Below are 16,918 nucleotides of genomic sequence, written 5' to 3' on the forward strand. Positions count from 1 at the left end.
AAAAAAACCATTGATAGCTTTTTTGTCAACAAAACAAGTGATAACTGCGGTAATTCATTAGCGCTCGAGAAAATAAACCCAATACAGCGAACCATGCAGACTCGGATTTAATCCTTTATTAATCAAAAATAGGGCTGGGCAAAAAATTCGAACCCGAAAAACCAAACTGAACCCGATCCGGAAAAGTAGCACCGAACCCGATCCGAAAAAGTAGCACCGAACCCGAACCAAAATTGATTAAATATCCGAACGGGTGCAAAATTTCGGTATTTAAAGAACCGAAACCGAACCCGATCCGAACCGAAGTATTTTGGGTATCCGAAATAAATTTATATACTTAAATATATACATTTTTTTATATATAATGTATATTAAAAATATATAAGATACCTTTAAGTTTTCCAAAGTACTCAAAAAATATATGCAAATAGTTAAAAGTAAATGTTTAAAATAGGTAAAGTATACTGAAAACACCAAAAATAGTTAAATATCTATTGATTCTTTGTCCAAATATTCAAAGAAAACCAATTTATATGTTAAATTAAGGTTTTTGACATATATGTTATGAAAATTTATATGTAATATATTATCTTTCTTATAGATTTTGAAATTTAAAGTATATAATGAATTTTGAAAATTTAAAAACATTTTAAATGGGTCCGAACCCGAATCAAACCTACAAAGATCCGAACCGAATTCGAACCGAAATTTAGAAATATCCGAATGGGGCTGAAATCTTTGATCCCGAAAACCCGAAAACCAAATGAACTGAACAAAACCCGAATGGATATCCGAACGCCTAGCCCTAATCAAAAACAAAACAACGCTGATTTTTTTTCAGTTAAAATGCGAATTTAACCCTATTTTTGCAAGTACTTTTTGAACCTTTTTGCAAGTATTTTTTTTCAGTCAAAATACCGGATTTTAAGGATAATCTTACAAAGACTTTTAATGTAGTAGTATTATCTTCGATGACGATGGATGGGTCCCCTTATCATATCAACCGTAACGCGGGCACGCAACTTTATGCCAAAGCCTACGTGGCAACTAGCAACTTTTGGATTACGTAAAAAAATGAAAAATCCAAACTGTTATTAATAAGGGAACGAAACGAAGCTAATTCGTGTTCCTACTCAATCACAAATCAGAACAAAAAAAAAATGAATACTAACGACTTCTCTTCTTCTTCATCTTCGTCGTCGCCAAGCGATCGCAGGATCGGTGCACTCCTCCGTCATCTAACCGCCGGGACGGATGCGGATCGCGTGAGCTCCGTTTTCGCCTCGCCTACGTCGGGAGTTGCAGGCGGTTCTGTTTTCGCTCATCTCGTTCAAGCTCCTGAGGATGCTATTCTCGGGGTACCTTCCTTCTTCTCCTTCGATGTATTTGTTGTGTGTGTGTATAGATATAAAACGTATTCGACGATGATTTTGGATGTGTGTGTCGTACGCATTTTGATGTTTATAGTCGGTTGTGATTCTGGATCGATCGCGATGGATCGGGTATTGATTAGTGCGATCTCGATGGTGACATAATGGTATATGGATTTTGAGAGATAATTTGATGTTTGATCTGCTGATTTTGGCTTGGTTGATGCGTGGAACAGTTATAACTTTCTTAATTACTCGAATTGTTATCGGTAATTATTTGAATATTTAGAAAGTATAGGTATATGGTATTATCATAAGCTTTGATGTTTGTACTTCTTATTTTGCCCGGTTAATTAGCAGAATAGATATAATTTTCCTTTATTACTCGTTTTTTTTCACCGATGATTACTGGAAAATTTAGAAGCATATGTTATTTGTTATCAGCTCTGAGATATATGCTCGTGTTTTGAACAATTTAAACAGGTGACAATTGCATATAACAAAGACCCTAGCCCAATTAAGCTTAATTTGGGAGTTGGTGCTTACCGTACTGAGGTAATAGTTAACGAAGCTTGTCTCTGCTCTTTCTTTTAACGGTGTTATGTGTTGTTTGGAAGGGAAGAAAAACATTTGGTTTGTTAATGGTGTTATGTGTTGTAGGAGGGGAAACCTTTGGTTCTTAATGTTGTGAGGAAAGCTGAGCAGCAGCTTATTAATGACAGGTTTACACCTCTCTTCTTTCCTCTGGGTTGAGTTTTGGCTATGATACAACCTTATGAGTGTGTGCTTGATGATGATGTTGAGTCCTGTTTTTGTTGTTGTGTGATTAATCTGTAGGTCACGAATCAAGGAGTATCTTCCCATTGTTGGATTGGGTGAGTTCAACAAGTTAAGCGCTAAGCTCATATTAGGCGCTGACAGGTACAACTTTATCTCTGATTATCCTTTTATATTTTCAGCAGTTTCTTGTATCTTCTGACAATGCTTTTCTGATTTGTGTTGTTTCACGCATGACTTAGTCCTGCTATTCGGGAGAATCGTGTTACAACCGTAGAGTGTTTGTCTGGTACTGGTTCCCTCAGAGTTGGAGGGGAGTTCTTGGCCAGGCACTATCATCAGGTAAATATGCTAAATTCTCTTCTTTTTTTTCATGTCTATTTGAATTTCTTCAATCCTAATAAATATTCATGTAAATTTTGAGGTCTTCTTTTATTTTTTCTTTTTCAGAAAACAATTTATATTCCTCAGCCAACATGGGGAAACCATCCGAAAATTTTCACCTTGGCTGGTTTGTCCGTGAAAACTTACCGCTACTACGATCCATCAACACGTGGGTTGAACTTTCAAGGTGAGAATGCAAATGCTGCTGCTGAGTTTTTTGCTTTGATAGTGTTTCTCATAACTTCTTTCGAAGTTGTTGATTAAACCCTTTCTTCTTCTTTCTCTGTTTCACAGGTTTATTAGAAGACCTTGGTGCTGCCCCACAGGGTTCTATAGTACTTCTCCATGCCTGTGCTCATAACCCAACTGGTGTTGATCCAACCCTTGAACAATGGGAGCAAATCAGGAAGTTGATGCGTTCCAAAGGATTGATGCCATTCTTTGATAGTGCTTATCAGGTACACCTGCTCTTGGATCCTTTTGTATATTAAGAGCATCAGATGTTTAAAGTTCAAACCATTTCTACTCTAAATAAATGGTTAATACTTGTCTTATCTCTTTTCTCATTGAAGGGCTTTGCGAGTGGAAGTTTGGATACAGATGCGAAACCGATTAGGATGTTTGTTGCTGATGGAGGAGAATTGCTCGTTGCTCAGAGTTATGCAAAGAACATGGGACTCTATGGAGAACGTGTTGGAGCTCTCAGCATTGTAAGATCCAGTCTTATTAAGAAACTCTTTAGACTTGCTAGGTGCTTCTGCCTTGAATCGAAAAATCTGACAATAAAGGACTTTGTTTGTAGGTATGCAAAGCAGCAGATGTGGCGGGCAGAGTTGAAAGCCAACTGAAACTTGTAATAAGGCCAATGTACTCGAATCCTCCCATTCACGGTGCATCCATCGTTGCTGTAATCCTCCGTGACAGGAACTTGTTCAACGAATGGACTTTGGAACTGAAAGCTATGGCTGATCGTATCATCAGCATGAGAAAGCAGCTCTTCGAGGCATTACGTGCTCGGGGTAAGGCTCTTGTGTGATTGTATATATATCATAGGGAAACAGCAAATCACACTGTTAAAAGTAACACTGAGATTAATGTGACAGGGACGCCTGGAGACTGGACTCACATCATCAAACAGATCGGCATGTTTACCTTCACAGGGTTGAACCCAGCTCAAGTCTCCTACATGACTAAAGAGTACCACATCTACATGACATCCGACGGGAGGATAAGCATGGCTGGTCTGAGCTCCAAGACTGTACCGCACCTTGCAGACGCTATCCACGCCGTTGTTACCAAAGCCCTCTGAAACATCTCATCACCACCACTACGGTTACATGGTGACATAATAAAGGATCTCACTTTCGTTTTTCTCAGCATTTCCGGCAGTGAGAAGTTAAATGTCATTATTATTATTTGTTATTTCATCTCAGTGGTTAATAAAGTAGGCAAGAGCGTTTTGTGCCTCTTCTACTATTTACATTCTCAATGTCGTAACTTTGTAGACGGTAACCAACTTTAAAGTTTTGGTTCTATCTTTTAAGGGTTCTAGCTTATGGAACCTAACATAGAATAAAAATATTGTTACTGATCGTTGAAGTTATACTGCTTCAAAATATATGGACACATGCTCACTGCCTTGCCACTTCTACCTATATGGACATGAATGTGCATACTCTTTGCCGGCAATTATGAGAGATGTATATATATAATATTGTATTGAATTACACATTATCTACATAAATTCATTCAGGCTGATCCATTAAAAGAAAAAGAAAACAGAGAATTTGATCCAAACAGGGTCAGAGTCTGTTTATAGAAGATGCACATACACGCAATGAATATTATGTATTGAGGTTCTAGGCTTTTACCCTATAGCTTTTACCTACATCCTTTCAAGAGGTATGGCGAGGGTGCTTCTGTTACTTTGGTGGGAGACTCGCAATCGTTGAAGTCCAGCACTCGACGCTCTGCCTAAAAATACAAAGTCAAAACTCAGAACTAATGAAGGAAACACATTTTTGTTCATTTTAGAACTATAGAATCATAATCTCAAAAATCATCTAACGTAGATCCTAGAGAGTGAATGATATTCTGAGTATATATATTTACCAGTAGAGGATCATTATTCTCTTTATCCAATTCCTTCATCTTCCTTGCATCATCATAGTTACTTGCTGAAAGTGAAACCTCCATTGCATCGAATGCTGCAAATGCACTCGTATGCTCAGTTCTCTGTGTCATAAGTCCTCTGCTCCCGTAGCTTCTCTCCACAGGGCTGAAAATGTAGTCCATGTCCTGGAAATAACAAGCACAAATTCAATTTGTTGATATATATGTGGGATAAAAGAACTTGACATTGCATGCACCAATGAATGTAAGAGGTTGAGTATATAAAGGAAGAAACCTAGGGGGGCATTATGAGATACCTCGATAGTTATATCTGTGTCAAACCTTGGGCTGTGCAAGAGAGAGTTTACGTAAAATGGAGATTTCCAGGCTGACGGAGACTCGAGACCTCTCTTGAATGGAGTTCCACAGAATCTATAAATGGAAACGAAGCAAAGTCATTGTAGCAAGAACTGAAAGCAAGTATGGAAAAAGATAGTAAAGGTGTGTATGTACATGCTGAAACTCTGATTGCTTGTCTCGTTGTCAACAAGATGACCCTCGGTGTTTCTCCCACGAGAAGGCGAATTGATGACCAAACAAAGACTTGCAGAAGAATGTTGTTCTTTGTTAGAAGTAGCCATGAGTGTTTTCTGCATATTATTCCTTGGTGTTGAAACTTGTCCCTTCTCTACTTTGGTTACTGTTTGAGATGGAGACAGCACTTGCTTGTTGGTATTATTGTTCTCAGAAAGAACACCAGATAAACTTTCACCCTGCATAAGATTATATCCGTTCACTGTTCATAACATTAAGGTAAAAAAAATTGCATAGAAAGAAATGATGAATGTTCTGTGATTAGTAAATTAATTTGAGAAAATTATCAGATTCATAATCAAACCAAATACTTACTCCCAACCAAGCTTCAGATGAAGATTGTAATAAAATAGATTAACTCAACAGATGTTCAAATGCTTTAAAGGAAAGAAGAGACTTACATTTTCAACTTCCTTCTCCTTGACATTTGCATCCAAGCAAGTTTGCTCTATTTTTTCAAGAGACTTTGATTCTCGACTCTCACTCTCATCAAACATCACATCCAGACGTGAAAAATCTGTTGCAAGACTGGCTGCTATATCAATCTCGAGCTTTTTATCACTTCTTTTCTCAGACAGCGGTGTCAGAAGATCACGGGTGCGTTTCCTCAGGATTGACTTCGCACCAACCAACGTCTTTTTTCCAGTGGGAGATTCCCACAGTCGAAGGGGACTCATGCACGTCACGGTCGACATCAGTAGTTTGCGTATGCCGAGAGGGCTATAATCGTGCAACGGATCGTTTTTAGACTGTAAAAGATCACTGCTGAAAACAGGTAGGTCCAAGCTTGGGAAACAAAGACTTGATGATGCTCCCATATCCTCATGATGCTGCTCGATTGGCTCATGCTTAGGAAGAGAGCGTGGCTTAACTTCTGCCAGAGAAGTAAAATCGTTCACTGGAACCAACTTCTTGGAATCATTCAAATGATACGATTGACATTCTTCGCTAGAGTTATTAGGCCCTTCATTAGCACAAGTAATGAAGCCACCATCTTCATTTCTCCTGGAGTTTCGTTCTGCTTCAAAAGGATGACATATCAATCCAGATGACTTCTTGGAATACTTATCAGGTGATATGATTAAGGGAGCCGGCCGGAGAGTTTCTTTCCCTGAGGCAGCTGTTGTAATAGACTTTGAAGAAGAGCTCTGCATAGGAGATTTTGTAGCTTCTGTAATCTTCTGACTGTCTGAAGCTGATGCAGAGAAAACAGGATCTTGATAGTCTGCCTGGTCAACACTGAGCCCTTCACTCTCTTGATCAAGGAAAAGGATCCTGCAGCATTCTGTTTCAGAACTCGAAATGTTTTCTGAGTTGGTGTATGTAGTAGTAGTAGCCACATCTATATTTGATGTGGAGTTTGAAGCTCCCAGAGAAGTTTCCTTGCTCTCTTTGGTGTATGGCATCTGCAACTCTGACATATCTTGTCCCATCTCCAGTGATATCTCCGACAGTTCTTGAAAATCATATTGGTAATCCTGGCTCGAGACATTTTGATCAGGAAACTGTGAAGAGTCTTCCATGTCATAAGAGACTTCTGAGATGGAGACTGAGATATCTTCCAGTTGCGGATAATAATACTGATCTGAATGATATACAGCTCCCTCATTCTGGTGGAAATGTTGCCCCATGTTTATTATTCCATTTTGATAATCCCTAACAGATATAGAGCAGCCAGCCATGCTTGGAATCTGACAGTTGCCTACTTTTTTCTCTGCCTGTCCACTACCATCTATAGTACTCTGCATAAAAGCAGATTGCAACGTGGAGCTTCTCTCAAAAGGAGCTAGAGGCATGGCTTGGTACTGGTCCAAAAGGCCAGACGACATATAGGAATCCAGTTTCTTCTTAACTGAACTGTGCCAGTGATTTTTAATTCCGTTGTCCGACCTGTTGATAACATAGCAACGCAAAATAATACATTGGTAGAATAAACAGAAGAATGAATACTTGTGACTGAATAAGATGTATTGAGTATTTTTCCCAGATGACTGTAAATAGTAAATTAGTACCTTCCAGGCAAGAACTTTGTTAACTCTGCCCATCTATTACCGTAAACTTGATGAGCACGAATCAGAACCAGCTCTTCTTCTTGAGTCCAAGCTTCCTTGTTTATGGCAGGATTGAGATGATTATGCCACCTATATCAATCACACTCTTTGAATAAAAATCTAGAGATTGAAAGCTTTCCAAGTGCTAGTAAAACACTTTTGTTTCAAGAGAACTGTCCAAAGAAGCATACCTTTCTCTACACTGCTTTCCGATACGGCCAGGCAAATACCGAGCAATAGTGGACCATTTCTTAGGCCCATATTTTTGGATTAACTGAACAATCATATCATCTTCCTACACACACAAAAACCAGAGCAATAAGCAGTCATATGGGGTCGAGTACGCAAGATTGCAGATATAAAAAGTAGTGAAGAAAAGCTAATGTCACCTCTTTTGTCCACGGCCCTTTAACAAGTTCAGGATTAAGGACCTTCTGCCACCTGTGGAGGCATTGGACATCAGTTCGATCCTTGAAATATTCAGCTGGAAGTTAAGAAAAAGCAGACGAGAGAAAGATGTGAGATGACAAGAAGGTCAGAAAAGTATGTCAAACTGTGAGACACTTGCCTATCTTCTTCCAGTTTTTTCCTTTAAAATTGTGGACAGCTTTTTTCAAAATCTCATCCTGAAAAATATATGATTGGTCAACAAATAATCAAAGAGTGAAGAAACGCACATTATGCAAAAGGCCACTTGTTCTGTATCTCTGATTTAGTGCATTACATATATGATCTAAGCAAAATGCACTTAGGCATACAGAGAAACTAGTTATATGTAGCCTGATCAGCGATATCATGCAAATGAACACACACACACACACAGGGTGGACTTTGTTGCATGTATCAGTCACAGACTAAACACCATTGGAAGCAAAGTTGTAAACAAAAAGCTAAAGAAGGAAACATAAATTTTTTACCTCTTCTGCTGTCCATTGACCTCGGGTAGAACGTCTAGCAGGGCCACTAGTCCTCCTGTAAAATCGACATAGTGATAAATAGAATATACACAAAGAAAAAAAAAGAACTTGTTGGCATGCATAGATGTGACATGAAAACGGTTTCTTCACCTTATATGAAAGAAAAGAAGCATACCCGTGACGCGTTTTCGAGGGGTTCCCTTCAGTAAGCCCTTTAGGAGGAGGAGTTGAGATTGCTGGTGGTGAACACTCACTTTCCATATCTCTTCAATGAATAAGAAAAAATAGTAACTCCAGTTCCCATACAGCTGCCTTTTCTTCTCTCTGCAACATGCACTCCAAAAACATTACCAAACAAAGCTATTCTCCCCTCCGTCCATGTATACCTTTAGGACTAAACATACACGAAGCTTAAAAATTATTAGAGAAACGAATTGGTGTTTTGGTTCACATCTAGAACTTGCTATATAAGATCCAAACGCAAACTACACAGACAATCAATTCAAAAATGACATCATATACCCAAATCAGACCTAGTTCAAGATCTCTAACAATTAAATCAGAGAACTCACCGTAAACGGAAGCGATCAGATCTCAACTAGACAGAGACCACAATGGTCCCCAATTTAAACCCAAATCGCAAACGAGAAAAAAATCTCAGATTGGGGGCAAAAACACACTTCACTGTCTGATTAAGTGAGAGAGAGAGAGAGATATGGAGTGACTGATTGAAAATCTTTTGGGATCAAATGAGAGAAGAAGATAAAAGAGAGAAGAAATCTAAACGGTCGGCGTTAGCTTATTTCAAAACATGAATGGCGCAACTTCGAATTTTGCCTAAACGTTTTGTTTTTCCCTTATCAAGCGGCTCTGACTCTGTGATCTCTGAGAAAATCTCAGCCGTCCATTTTAAATATTATCGGTCACGTGTCTCCTATCTTTTTTTCTATTTTCTTGTCGTGTCCTCATCTTTTTAAAGTGCTCAAGGGACATATCATTATTGCTGTTTCTCATTTGCTTCCCCCTCTTTTTTCTTTCTTCGAATTTTACCCCACATTTTTAATACTCATTGTGATTTCCACTACAAGATTAGTTGGGCTACTTTGGGGCCACCCCCACTGCAATTATTTCAAATCATGGGACTTTAGACTGCAGATCTGTTTAATGTACATTTCAAATTTGATTATATGAAATGCTTTTGTGTAGCCTTGCATATTACATAAGATTTTTGAATTATGGATGTCTTAAACCGAATATTTGATTTTTTTAAGTCAACAATTGATTAGTTAAGTACATGTATTTCATATAGTGATTTGTACTGAAACATTAAAAAAGTATATATAAATATTGGATACTGTTGCTTAAAATCATGGTAATTTAATAATGTTGGTCAAATCCGAAACCGTACACTGACTTTGAGAGTTAATAAGATAAAGATTAATACGAAGCGGAAGGTTACCTATGTAAATTAAATCTGGGATAAAATGTAAAAAGGTAAAAATATAAGAGTGGTAAAATGATTTTCAACAAACACAGCAAGGCAGAGTAAACCATGATCGCAACAAATCAATGGCTCTCACCTGAGTAAATGCTCTCTGTTTTTTTTCTCACAACTCAAAGACTCAACCCTCTGAAACATTTCAATGGGACGAAAGAGTCTTAAAAACCAAATCAGAGTTTTACATGAAATCGTCTTCGAGTTCTTGAAGCGATTTGTTGCTTGAAGCAATGTCTTTGTTGGATGTCATTTTATCAGTTACCATCAGTCCCTTGTAACTCCTCATCTCTGCTTGCCTCTCCTTCTCCAGCCTCTCTATCTCTTCACGTTTCTTCTGCAAAACCCACATAAAAAAGGAGCATTTCAGTCAAACCCTAACCGATAGAGACTTTTCACAGGTTAAGAAGATGGCAAGGACCAAAACAGAAAGCTGACCTTCTCCCTGAGATGCTGCTTCCTCTCGGCTCTTTCTGCAGCGTTCACTGCTTCCCTCTCGGCTTCATTATGAAACAACCATACAATGTAATAAATTATAAAGTTAAACTGACTGGCAAAGCTATAGTCACTTCATATGCAAGAAAATCGTAAGAACTGAGGAAGATGTATGCATGATCTCTTACCTCTCAGATCAGGGGTTCTCTCAACCTTTGTTTTGTTCAACCTGTTAACAATATCATTGACTCGTTTCTCCACTCTGATAGTCCGGACCTTAAAAGAAAAACACAAGCAACCATGCATGAGCAGTTTTTTCATGTATGCACAACGCAAAATTTTCTAGAGAGATGAAGAAGCTTTTACCATCTTCGAATTGTGGAAACCAACTTGACCAACATCCATTGAGGCGGTCTTCTTCAAGTTGGACCACGGGGTGTACACAACATCGACGTTGTTCACCTTGTTGCCTGGCACATAATCCCAGAAGCCAGTCGGGTAAGAAAACAGAATATAACCTATATGTGCCCTCCTTCTAAACAAAAACTGAGAAATGGGGAACAAAGTGATACTCCAAGACAAGTGGTTATGTAAATGTTAAGTTCATAAAAAGAAGTTGGAAAAGGGCTAAAGATTTTACCTTGAATGGAGTTAGCTTTCACAAGCTGAGCACAGTCCTCCAGCACACCTTCGTTAATGTTATCAAAACCTTGGCCTTTGTGAAGCCTTAAGTAAACATGAGCTGAAGACATTTTGTCAACGTGAAACCTGCATCAAATGAGAATTACTTTTAGCAGTTGGTCGCTATTCAATTTACTAAGCCGAAATAATGCTGAGAAGGTGAAGCTCCAAGTGTTTACTCGGTAAAAAGAAGGAAAGTTGCACGATTACAAAGGTAAACAAACAGCCTATTCATGATCAAATATTGAAATTCATAAGAATACGCTAATTAAACTTACTAAACCAAAAAACGAAATGCTAAACATCACATGTTATCAAATAGTGAAAACCAATAAGCCATGCAACTACAACTGTCAAACTAGAAGGTAACTAACCCCTATTCATATCTACAAACATCAAAGTTTTGGAATGTAGCCAACATATGGAGAATAAACATACAATATTCAGAAAATAGAATACCGATGAAAACATTTGAGCTAGTATCATAATATTCCATCATTTCTGATGCATATCTCAGCAAACAAACAATTTCAGAAACCAATAATCCCTTCTGCCAAAATTCAAAAATAAAAAGTTTGAAAAAAGTACGTCACTTGGAAATCAAAAGATAACAATAAAAATAAAAGATAACAATAAAAATACAAATAAGATGATAAAACAACGATTTAGCACAGATTTAACTCAAGTGAAAACATCAAAAAAAACAAAAAACTTGAGCAAAAGGGTTGACCACCATATTCTTTCCCCAATCATCCCCATAATTCACTAATCTAACATAAACCAAAACATCTGACCGCAGACAAGCGGACCAAACTCGAAATTGGATCAAAACCAACTAAATTAACATCGTTCCGTCACAAAAAAAACAATCGATGACCGGAATAAAATAAAGAATATTCTTTTTTCGCTCACCAGACGTCTTCGGGGAAGCCGTACTTGATGAGCTCCTCGTTCTCGAACTTGTCAAGCCCCATGAAGATGGTGTAGTCTCCAGCATCTGGTCGTGCCTTGAAGTAGAACACCATCGCCTTCGATTCAGAGAGAGACGGAGCACACGGAATCTAGGGTTTCCCCCTCTCTCTCCCCTCCTCTCTTCCCTGACAAGTTGCAAACAATGAAGAAAACGTAACCACTCTAGAGAATATAAAAAGAAAAACACGCAAATTAGACCCCATGACTTTTGTTCTTTCCTTCCTCGTCTTAGTAAAATATATATTTCCAAAAGTAACCTTCTTTTTACAAATCTATCGCATGAGAGGGCCTATAACTTTTTTATTTCGTTTACTGAACCCAAAAGTTTAGACAAACATGACACTGTATTACTTCCGTTGGAGATCACTTGAAATGTAATGAACATCAAACTTAAAGTTCCGAAAGTTCAACGATAAAGAAGTATCTCTCCGTATCTATTTTCTACAACACAAAGACCAAAACGAAATCAAAGGCGAGAGACATTACAAAGCTCGAAACAGTATTATCTCATTTTGAAACAAACGTAGAGATCCGATCCAGCGAATTCTATTGATTGCATAAAGAGCTTTTTTTTCAAGGCATGCCAAATTTGGACAAGGCTGTTTCGAATACAGTGGCGAATGCCTGAGAGGTACTCTGCTCGTCTGCTTTCACTTTTATCTGAGCTTTGGCCGATGAAGAGTTTATGATGCACTCGGTGAGATAGTCTGATGGTTCTGCTTCCTTTTGAGCAAAGAAGAAGAACTTGAAGTTTGGAGACTGGCCTCCCGATGCGATGCAGTGAATGGAATGACTCTGCATGTGTTTGATAAGTGACTGTGGAACTGTCAAGGCCGCTATTCCTTGGGGATTCACAGAATACTCCTGCAAATGGAAGTTAAGAAAGTTACAATCTCTCACCAGTCAAAAATCCCCCAAGAACTTATGATCAAGAAAAGTAAATCTTTTGTGAACTTGGAAACAGGGAAACATATTTCCAATACTAAAGAGTTCCAAATGCTATCTAATAGTGTGAGACATGTAGACAATGGTTTCATGAATAGCATCACAACGTGAACATTGTGGGGGAAAAGAATAACCTGTGTTGATGATATCGGCAGTTGGCGCCATTTCTGTTGGAAGGCACGTGGATCTAGAGAAGCTCTTGGGTTCAGCTTTAAAAGAGGCGGTGATGGTGTTGGAACAGAAGCCGTTGATAAACCCAAACCAAGGAGATCATCAAAATCAAAGCTAGATTGTGTGGTAGTTGCGGACGCGGCAGGGCCGGAGATTGCAAGTTCTTGCATCTGCGAGGATATATTAGAGCTTTCATATGGAGCCGTGTACGCGGAACCATTGTTACTGGAAAGTCCTTTGTTGTCATCCTTCTCGTCGGTACTCAGGAGCAGGTCCTTGTCATTTGCCTCGTATTGCTGAGCTGGAACAATTTCGCTAGAGGCTTCAGGTGTGATGGGAATGTTTCCAAGTTCGTCTGAAAACTCAAAGGGCCCTCGGTGTTCCTTATCCGTGAACATGTAAGATGGCTGCGAGAAAAATGATGTTACTGTGAAAGCAACTAAAGAAAACCTCTGAATAATGTTAAACCTATTTAATGCATACTACTACATTGGTTTTGACAGTAAAGTCAGGAAACATACCTTCTGGTAGATCACAGAGAGACTGTTAAACTCGTCAAAAATGCGGTCTTTGATTTCACTGCTTTGAGTGTCAGCAAAGGCTGAAACAGCCTGTTGTGGAGGACTAACAACACGTTCTGCCACATGCACATCGTATTGCAGAACCCGATAGTAGAACAAGGCTCGATCATGAACATCCTACTCCAACAGTTAATGTTGAATAAGTGATCTAATGGGCCAATGGTTTTAAGAAGAGCGAATTTGGAAGGGGGAGATCGGATGATACCTGGTGAAAATCAGCAATCCCTGCAGCTAGAGCTATTCCTAGGGCTTTCTGAGTCTCAGGTGCCCTCTTGAAAAAGCATTTCATAGCTGCGGTTAGGAGATGCAGCCGAACCTGCTCACGGGACAATACTTTCATTAGACGAATATGCAAGTCCTTTTTCTCACACAAACATGGAACCATAGTTTCAGCAAATCCTACTATCAAGCAAATATAATAAAACAAAAAAAAAAAACAGAAAAGTGATGCCAACTTACCTCAGCCGAATGCTCTTCCTCCCAGTTCTCTATCAGATTCTCCAAAATATAAGGAGCATCACTCATGTCCTGGGCATATTCACCCAACATCCATATAAGAGCCGCCTTGGCTTTGGGTTCCTGAATGTTTTTGCTGCTGATACCGCCAACAACAGAAATGCAATCATGGCTCCATTGAGGATGCTTCCTTAGAAGGTCCTTCACAAGAACCTAAAGGAGGAACCAGTGAAGTAAATTCGTAAGGAAAATGCAAATAATATGACTGGGTGATCATCCGGTGCATAGTACGTATGATAGTTTACCAAAGTTTCAGCAGTGACATAGTCCTTTTCCATCTCCAGAAATTGAAGAAGTCTATCAACAATCGCGTTCACATCATACTGCTGCAAAGCAATCTTCCCAACTGCCCGAATTGATTCCCTTGCAATTTCAATATCAACGTTTGCAGCATACTCGCACAGTTCCGTCACTGAGTGGAAAGAAAATCACGAAACAATCACATTAAAGAGCCAAAAACGAAACGTTTTCTCATTCCAGATTCCATATTGACATAATATGAAACAATACCAATTTCGTAAGTGTTGCTTTCATTTGCAATAGCAGTCAACATCTCAAGCTTCAACTTTTTGACATATGAGGGTTCATTGTACTGGCAGTAGAAATGCTTATAATCTGAGGCAAATATGAACGGGGCACGGACAACCAAAAGATGAAGGTGGCTCAAGATTGCATACGACTGCTCTGGACTTCCAGAACTAACGAGAGTCAGAAGTGGAGATTTAATACGCTCATATACCTAAACAAGATCATTTGGTGTTAGTGAGACAGTGATCATGATTAACGCTATAAAAAAAAAAATCAAGATTTCCAGAGGTGATGACTTTGTTTTTCTAGAAACTAAAATCTGATTTTCAAGATTTCAGACAGCGCCAACAAAAGTAATTCTATGCTCACTTTTGGGACACTACGGAAATTATGCACAAAGTATCATCATAAAATCCCACACAAAACTTGTTCCATCAGGAGTTTTTTTCCAGTGGACTTAGTACCTGTTGATGAACATCAGTCATGGAGAGTGTTAACTGCAGAAACACTTTGACTGTTGCCAAGACAACAGCACCATTGGCATGCTGAAGTCTGTCTTCCAACAGATTCATAATATCAAAAATATCATTACTATCTGACGGCACATATTTTACTGCCAACTCAAGTATAAGACATTGCGCCCATTCATTGAATTCCTTGATCCTGCAAAGAAACACCACATATAGTGAAATCTGCTTTTCCCTTTTTAGTTACGACTACAACAACAAGGAATTCTTATTAAAGGTTAAAGGAGGAGCTAAAAGCAAATACCGATTCAAGAAATAATATATAAGTGGTTTGCTAAGCAAAGACTCCTTCTCCCGACACGCCTCCTCAGAGTGGCTTGCTTCTAAACTCCAAATTTCTTGAAGTGCAGCCAGGCAATTTGCAACTACCTATAAGCATATTTTATATCAAAAAGGTACCAATCACACAAAAACAACAAACTTTTTTTTAACAAACCAAAACAAAATTAACCTGAGCATCTGAATCATGAAGCATCAAGCTTTTCAGCGTCGCAGGAAACTCAGCATCGATGCACGTAGAGGCCGAGATGTGATAAAGCTTCAGCACTCCAGTCACAGCGATCGTTCTCACATAGCTGTTATTATCCTTCAGCCCACTCCCCAAGGGACCAAGCAGATACTCAACAAGGTTCGGCACTCGTAAAGAACACAGACTCCTCAGAGCGAGGCCACGGATCATAGGGTCCTCATCCTTGCAATCCCTCTGGAGAAAATTGATGGTCAGAAGGGAAAGGTCAGGATTGCCCTTGGCGTAGTTCCCAACGTAGAGATAACACATCTTCTTCAGGACAATGTCTGATGTCGCCGAGCACATGACCATTTCTCCGAATACGGATGACACGTCGATGCCGATAGTCATGTAGGATATCACTTTCTTGAAGAGGTCGCGCTTGGAATCGTCGACTCCTGGAGCTCTGCTTCCGGCTAGCTGGCGGAGCTGGGACTTCAGATCTGTCACTTCGCTTTTCCTGGAAAATGACAAAATTATAGTTTCGATTTCACGCTTTCGTTTGCTTATAGAGAGATCAGATTATCGAAGTTTAATCCTAAAGCTAGATCCGGTACAATTGTGATCGAATCGTGAAACTGATCGCTGATTCTTAAGTACAGGACGCAGGGAAGCAAGGTGGAGCTAAGCGGTGCTAGATCGAGAGAGAAGAAAGGGATAGTGAGAATGAGTTACCCTGAAGGTTGGGACGGTGACGGATAACGCGCGGAAGCGGCTGGAGGAGGCATCGTGGATATGGTTGAGTTTGAGATATGATTTGGATTTTTTTACGCCGTGAGATTCACCGGAGCAGAAACCAACGAGATGTGAGCCGATCGGAGAGAATTCCACCGAGATCAGAAGCTAATGTAGAGAGATTTTGGTTCACTGGTCGAGTCTCGTGCGTCTAGAGGTGGGAGAGAAGATGTCAACAACCCGATTTGCTGTGTAGTCCTTTTATTCTTATTATCTTCCTAATGTACCTCTTTATTTATTTATATTTGTATTTCATCCAAAGGGGACTAATGTTTAAGATTTCACATGAGAATATGAGATTACCTTATTATATACAAAGTTCTTAATAGTCATGCAGCATGAAAATCAGTTTATCAAAAATTAAGTTGTACTGTGTGGGCTTTGATTTAACAATTCATTAACACTAGGTGATTCTCCCGTGCTCATGCACGGAAATAAATACTTATAAAATAATCAAATCATAACAATTGTTAAACATTTACATATGTTTTTTTATAACTTTCAAGTAATTTTATATATTATATTTATGATAAATAAAGAAAATTGTATTAGGTATCAATATATTGATATAAATATCTATACATTTGTTCATAAATTTTAAGTTATTTTAATTTATATC

At 38.8% G+C, this 16,918-nt stretch overlaps 4 protein-coding genes across 5 annotated transcripts; 1 reads left to right on the forward strand and 3 right to left on the reverse strand.

Moving 5' to 3' along the window:
* The first annotated feature begins 1,113 nt into the window (after positions 1 to 1,113).
* On the forward strand, positions 1,114 to 4,122 carry LOC108862339 (aspartate aminotransferase 3, chloroplastic). The gene is made up of 10 exons (XM_018636437.2): positions 1,114 to 1,358; positions 1,854 to 1,925; positions 2,031 to 2,092; positions 2,208 to 2,291; positions 2,390 to 2,489; positions 2,598 to 2,718; positions 2,826 to 2,989; positions 3,104 to 3,241; positions 3,334 to 3,550; positions 3,635 to 4,122. Exons 1-10 carry the CDS (start codon positions 1,161 to 1,163, stop codon positions 3,838 to 3,840), a joined length of 1,362 nt encoding a protein of 453 aa, XP_018491939.1. The 5' UTR covers positions 1,114 to 1,160; the 3' UTR covers positions 3,841 to 4,122.
* An 87-nt stretch (positions 4,123 to 4,209) lies between these two features.
* On the reverse strand, positions 4,210 to 9,059 carry LOC108862338 (transcription factor MYB3R-4). Of its 2 annotated transcripts, none has more exons than XM_018636436.2 (12): positions 8,778 to 9,059; positions 8,381 to 8,529; positions 8,206 to 8,260; positions 7,857 to 7,914; positions 7,678 to 7,772; positions 7,480 to 7,583; positions 7,250 to 7,378; positions 5,639 to 7,127; positions 5,157 to 5,416; positions 4,961 to 5,075; positions 4,644 to 4,829; positions 4,210 to 4,505 (listed from the first exon to the last, which is right to left on the reverse strand). In XM_018636436.2, exons 2-12 carry the CDS (start codon positions 8,464 to 8,466, stop codon positions 4,413 to 4,415), a joined length of 2,670 nt encoding a protein of 889 aa, XP_018491938.2. In that variant the 5' UTR covers positions 8,467 to 8,529; positions 8,778 to 9,059; the 3' UTR covers positions 4,210 to 4,412. The 2 variants fall into 2 exon arrangements, with proteins under 2 accessions (XP_018491938.2, XP_018491937.2); XM_018636435.2 differs by having other exon boundaries at positions 8,381 to 8,599.
* A 626-nt stretch (positions 9,060 to 9,685) lies between these two features.
* On the reverse strand, positions 9,686 to 11,956 carry LOC108861915 (uncharacterized). Its single transcript, XM_018635901.2, has 6 exons — positions 11,729 to 11,956; positions 10,776 to 10,903; positions 10,502 to 10,605; positions 10,324 to 10,411; positions 10,139 to 10,200; positions 9,686 to 10,037 (listed from the first exon to the last, which is right to left on the reverse strand). Exons 1-6 carry the CDS (start codon positions 11,839 to 11,841, stop codon positions 9,885 to 9,887), a joined length of 648 nt encoding a protein of 215 aa, XP_018491403.1. The 5' UTR covers positions 11,842 to 11,956; the 3' UTR covers positions 9,686 to 9,884.
* Positions 11,957 to 12,113: 157 nt separating this feature from the next.
* Positions 12,114 to 16,466, reverse strand: LOC108861914 (beta-adaptin-like protein A). Its single transcript, XM_018635900.2, has 11 exons — positions 16,240 to 16,466; positions 15,508 to 16,024; positions 15,301 to 15,425; positions 14,994 to 15,192; positions 14,512 to 14,740; positions 14,247 to 14,413; positions 13,945 to 14,154; positions 13,691 to 13,801; positions 13,426 to 13,602; positions 12,868 to 13,311; positions 12,114 to 12,652 (listed from the first exon to the last, which is right to left on the reverse strand). The coding sequence occupies exons 1-11, from the start codon at positions 16,290 to 16,292 to the stop codon at positions 12,362 to 12,364; spliced, it is 2,523 nt and encodes an 840-aa protein (XP_018491402.1). The 5' UTR covers positions 16,293 to 16,466; the 3' UTR covers positions 12,114 to 12,361.
* Between the last annotated feature and the right edge of the window lie 452 nt (positions 16,467 to 16,918).

Source organism: Raphanus sativus, chromosome 3 (assembly GCF_000801105.2).
Source record: "Raphanus sativus cultivar WK10039 chromosome 3, ASM80110v3, whole genome shotgun sequence".
Classification (NCBI taxonomy): domain Eukaryota; kingdom Viridiplantae; phylum Streptophyta; class Magnoliopsida; order Brassicales; family Brassicaceae; genus Raphanus; species Raphanus sativus.

Coding starts and splice junctions, on each gene's coding strand:
- LOC108862339 (XM_018636437.2), top strand. CDS start 1,161: ATGAATACTAACGACTTCTCTTCTTCTTCATCTTCGTCGTCGCCAAGC. Junction 1,359..1,853: donor CTGAGGATGCTATTCTCGGG/GTACCTTCCTTC, acceptor CAATTTAAACAG/GTGACAATTGCATATAACAA. Junction 2,292..2,389: donor CTCATATTAGGCGCTGACAG/GTACAACTTTAT, acceptor CGCATGACTTAG/TCCTGCTATTCGGGAGAATC.
- LOC108862338 (XM_018636436.2), bottom strand. CDS start 8,466: ATGGAAAGTGAGTGTTCACCACCAGCAATCTCAACTCCTCCTCCTAAA. Junction 7,128..7,249: donor ACAAAGTTCTTGCCTGGAAG/GTACTAATTTAC, acceptor TGTTATCAACAG/GTCGGACAACGGAATTAAAA. Junction 5,076..5,156: donor AGCAATCAGAGTTTCAGCAT/GTACATACACAC, acceptor TTCCATTTATAG/ATTCTGTGGAACTCCATTCA.
- LOC108861915 (XM_018635901.2), bottom strand. CDS start 11,841: ATGGTGTTCTACTTCAAGGCACGACCAGATGCTGGAGACTACACCATC. Junction 10,201..10,323: donor GAGAACCCCTGATCTGAGAG/GTAAGAGATCAT, acceptor TTCATAATGAAG/CCGAGAGGGAAGCAGTGAAC. Junction 10,038..10,138: donor AGCAGCATCTCAGGGAGAAG/GTCAGCTTTCTG, acceptor TGGGTTTTGCAG/AAGAAACGTGAAGAGATAGA.
- LOC108861914 (XM_018635900.2), bottom strand. CDS start 16,292: ATGCCTCCTCCAGCCGCTTCCGCGCGTTATCCGTCACCGTCCCAACCT. Junction 15,193..15,300: donor ATATATTATTTCTTGAATCG/GTATTTGCTTTT, acceptor GTTTCTTTGCAG/GATCAAGGAATTCAATGAAT. Junction 14,741..14,993: donor TGACTGATGTTCATCAACAG/GTACTAAGTCCA, acceptor GATCTTGTTTAG/GTATATGAGCGTATTAAATC.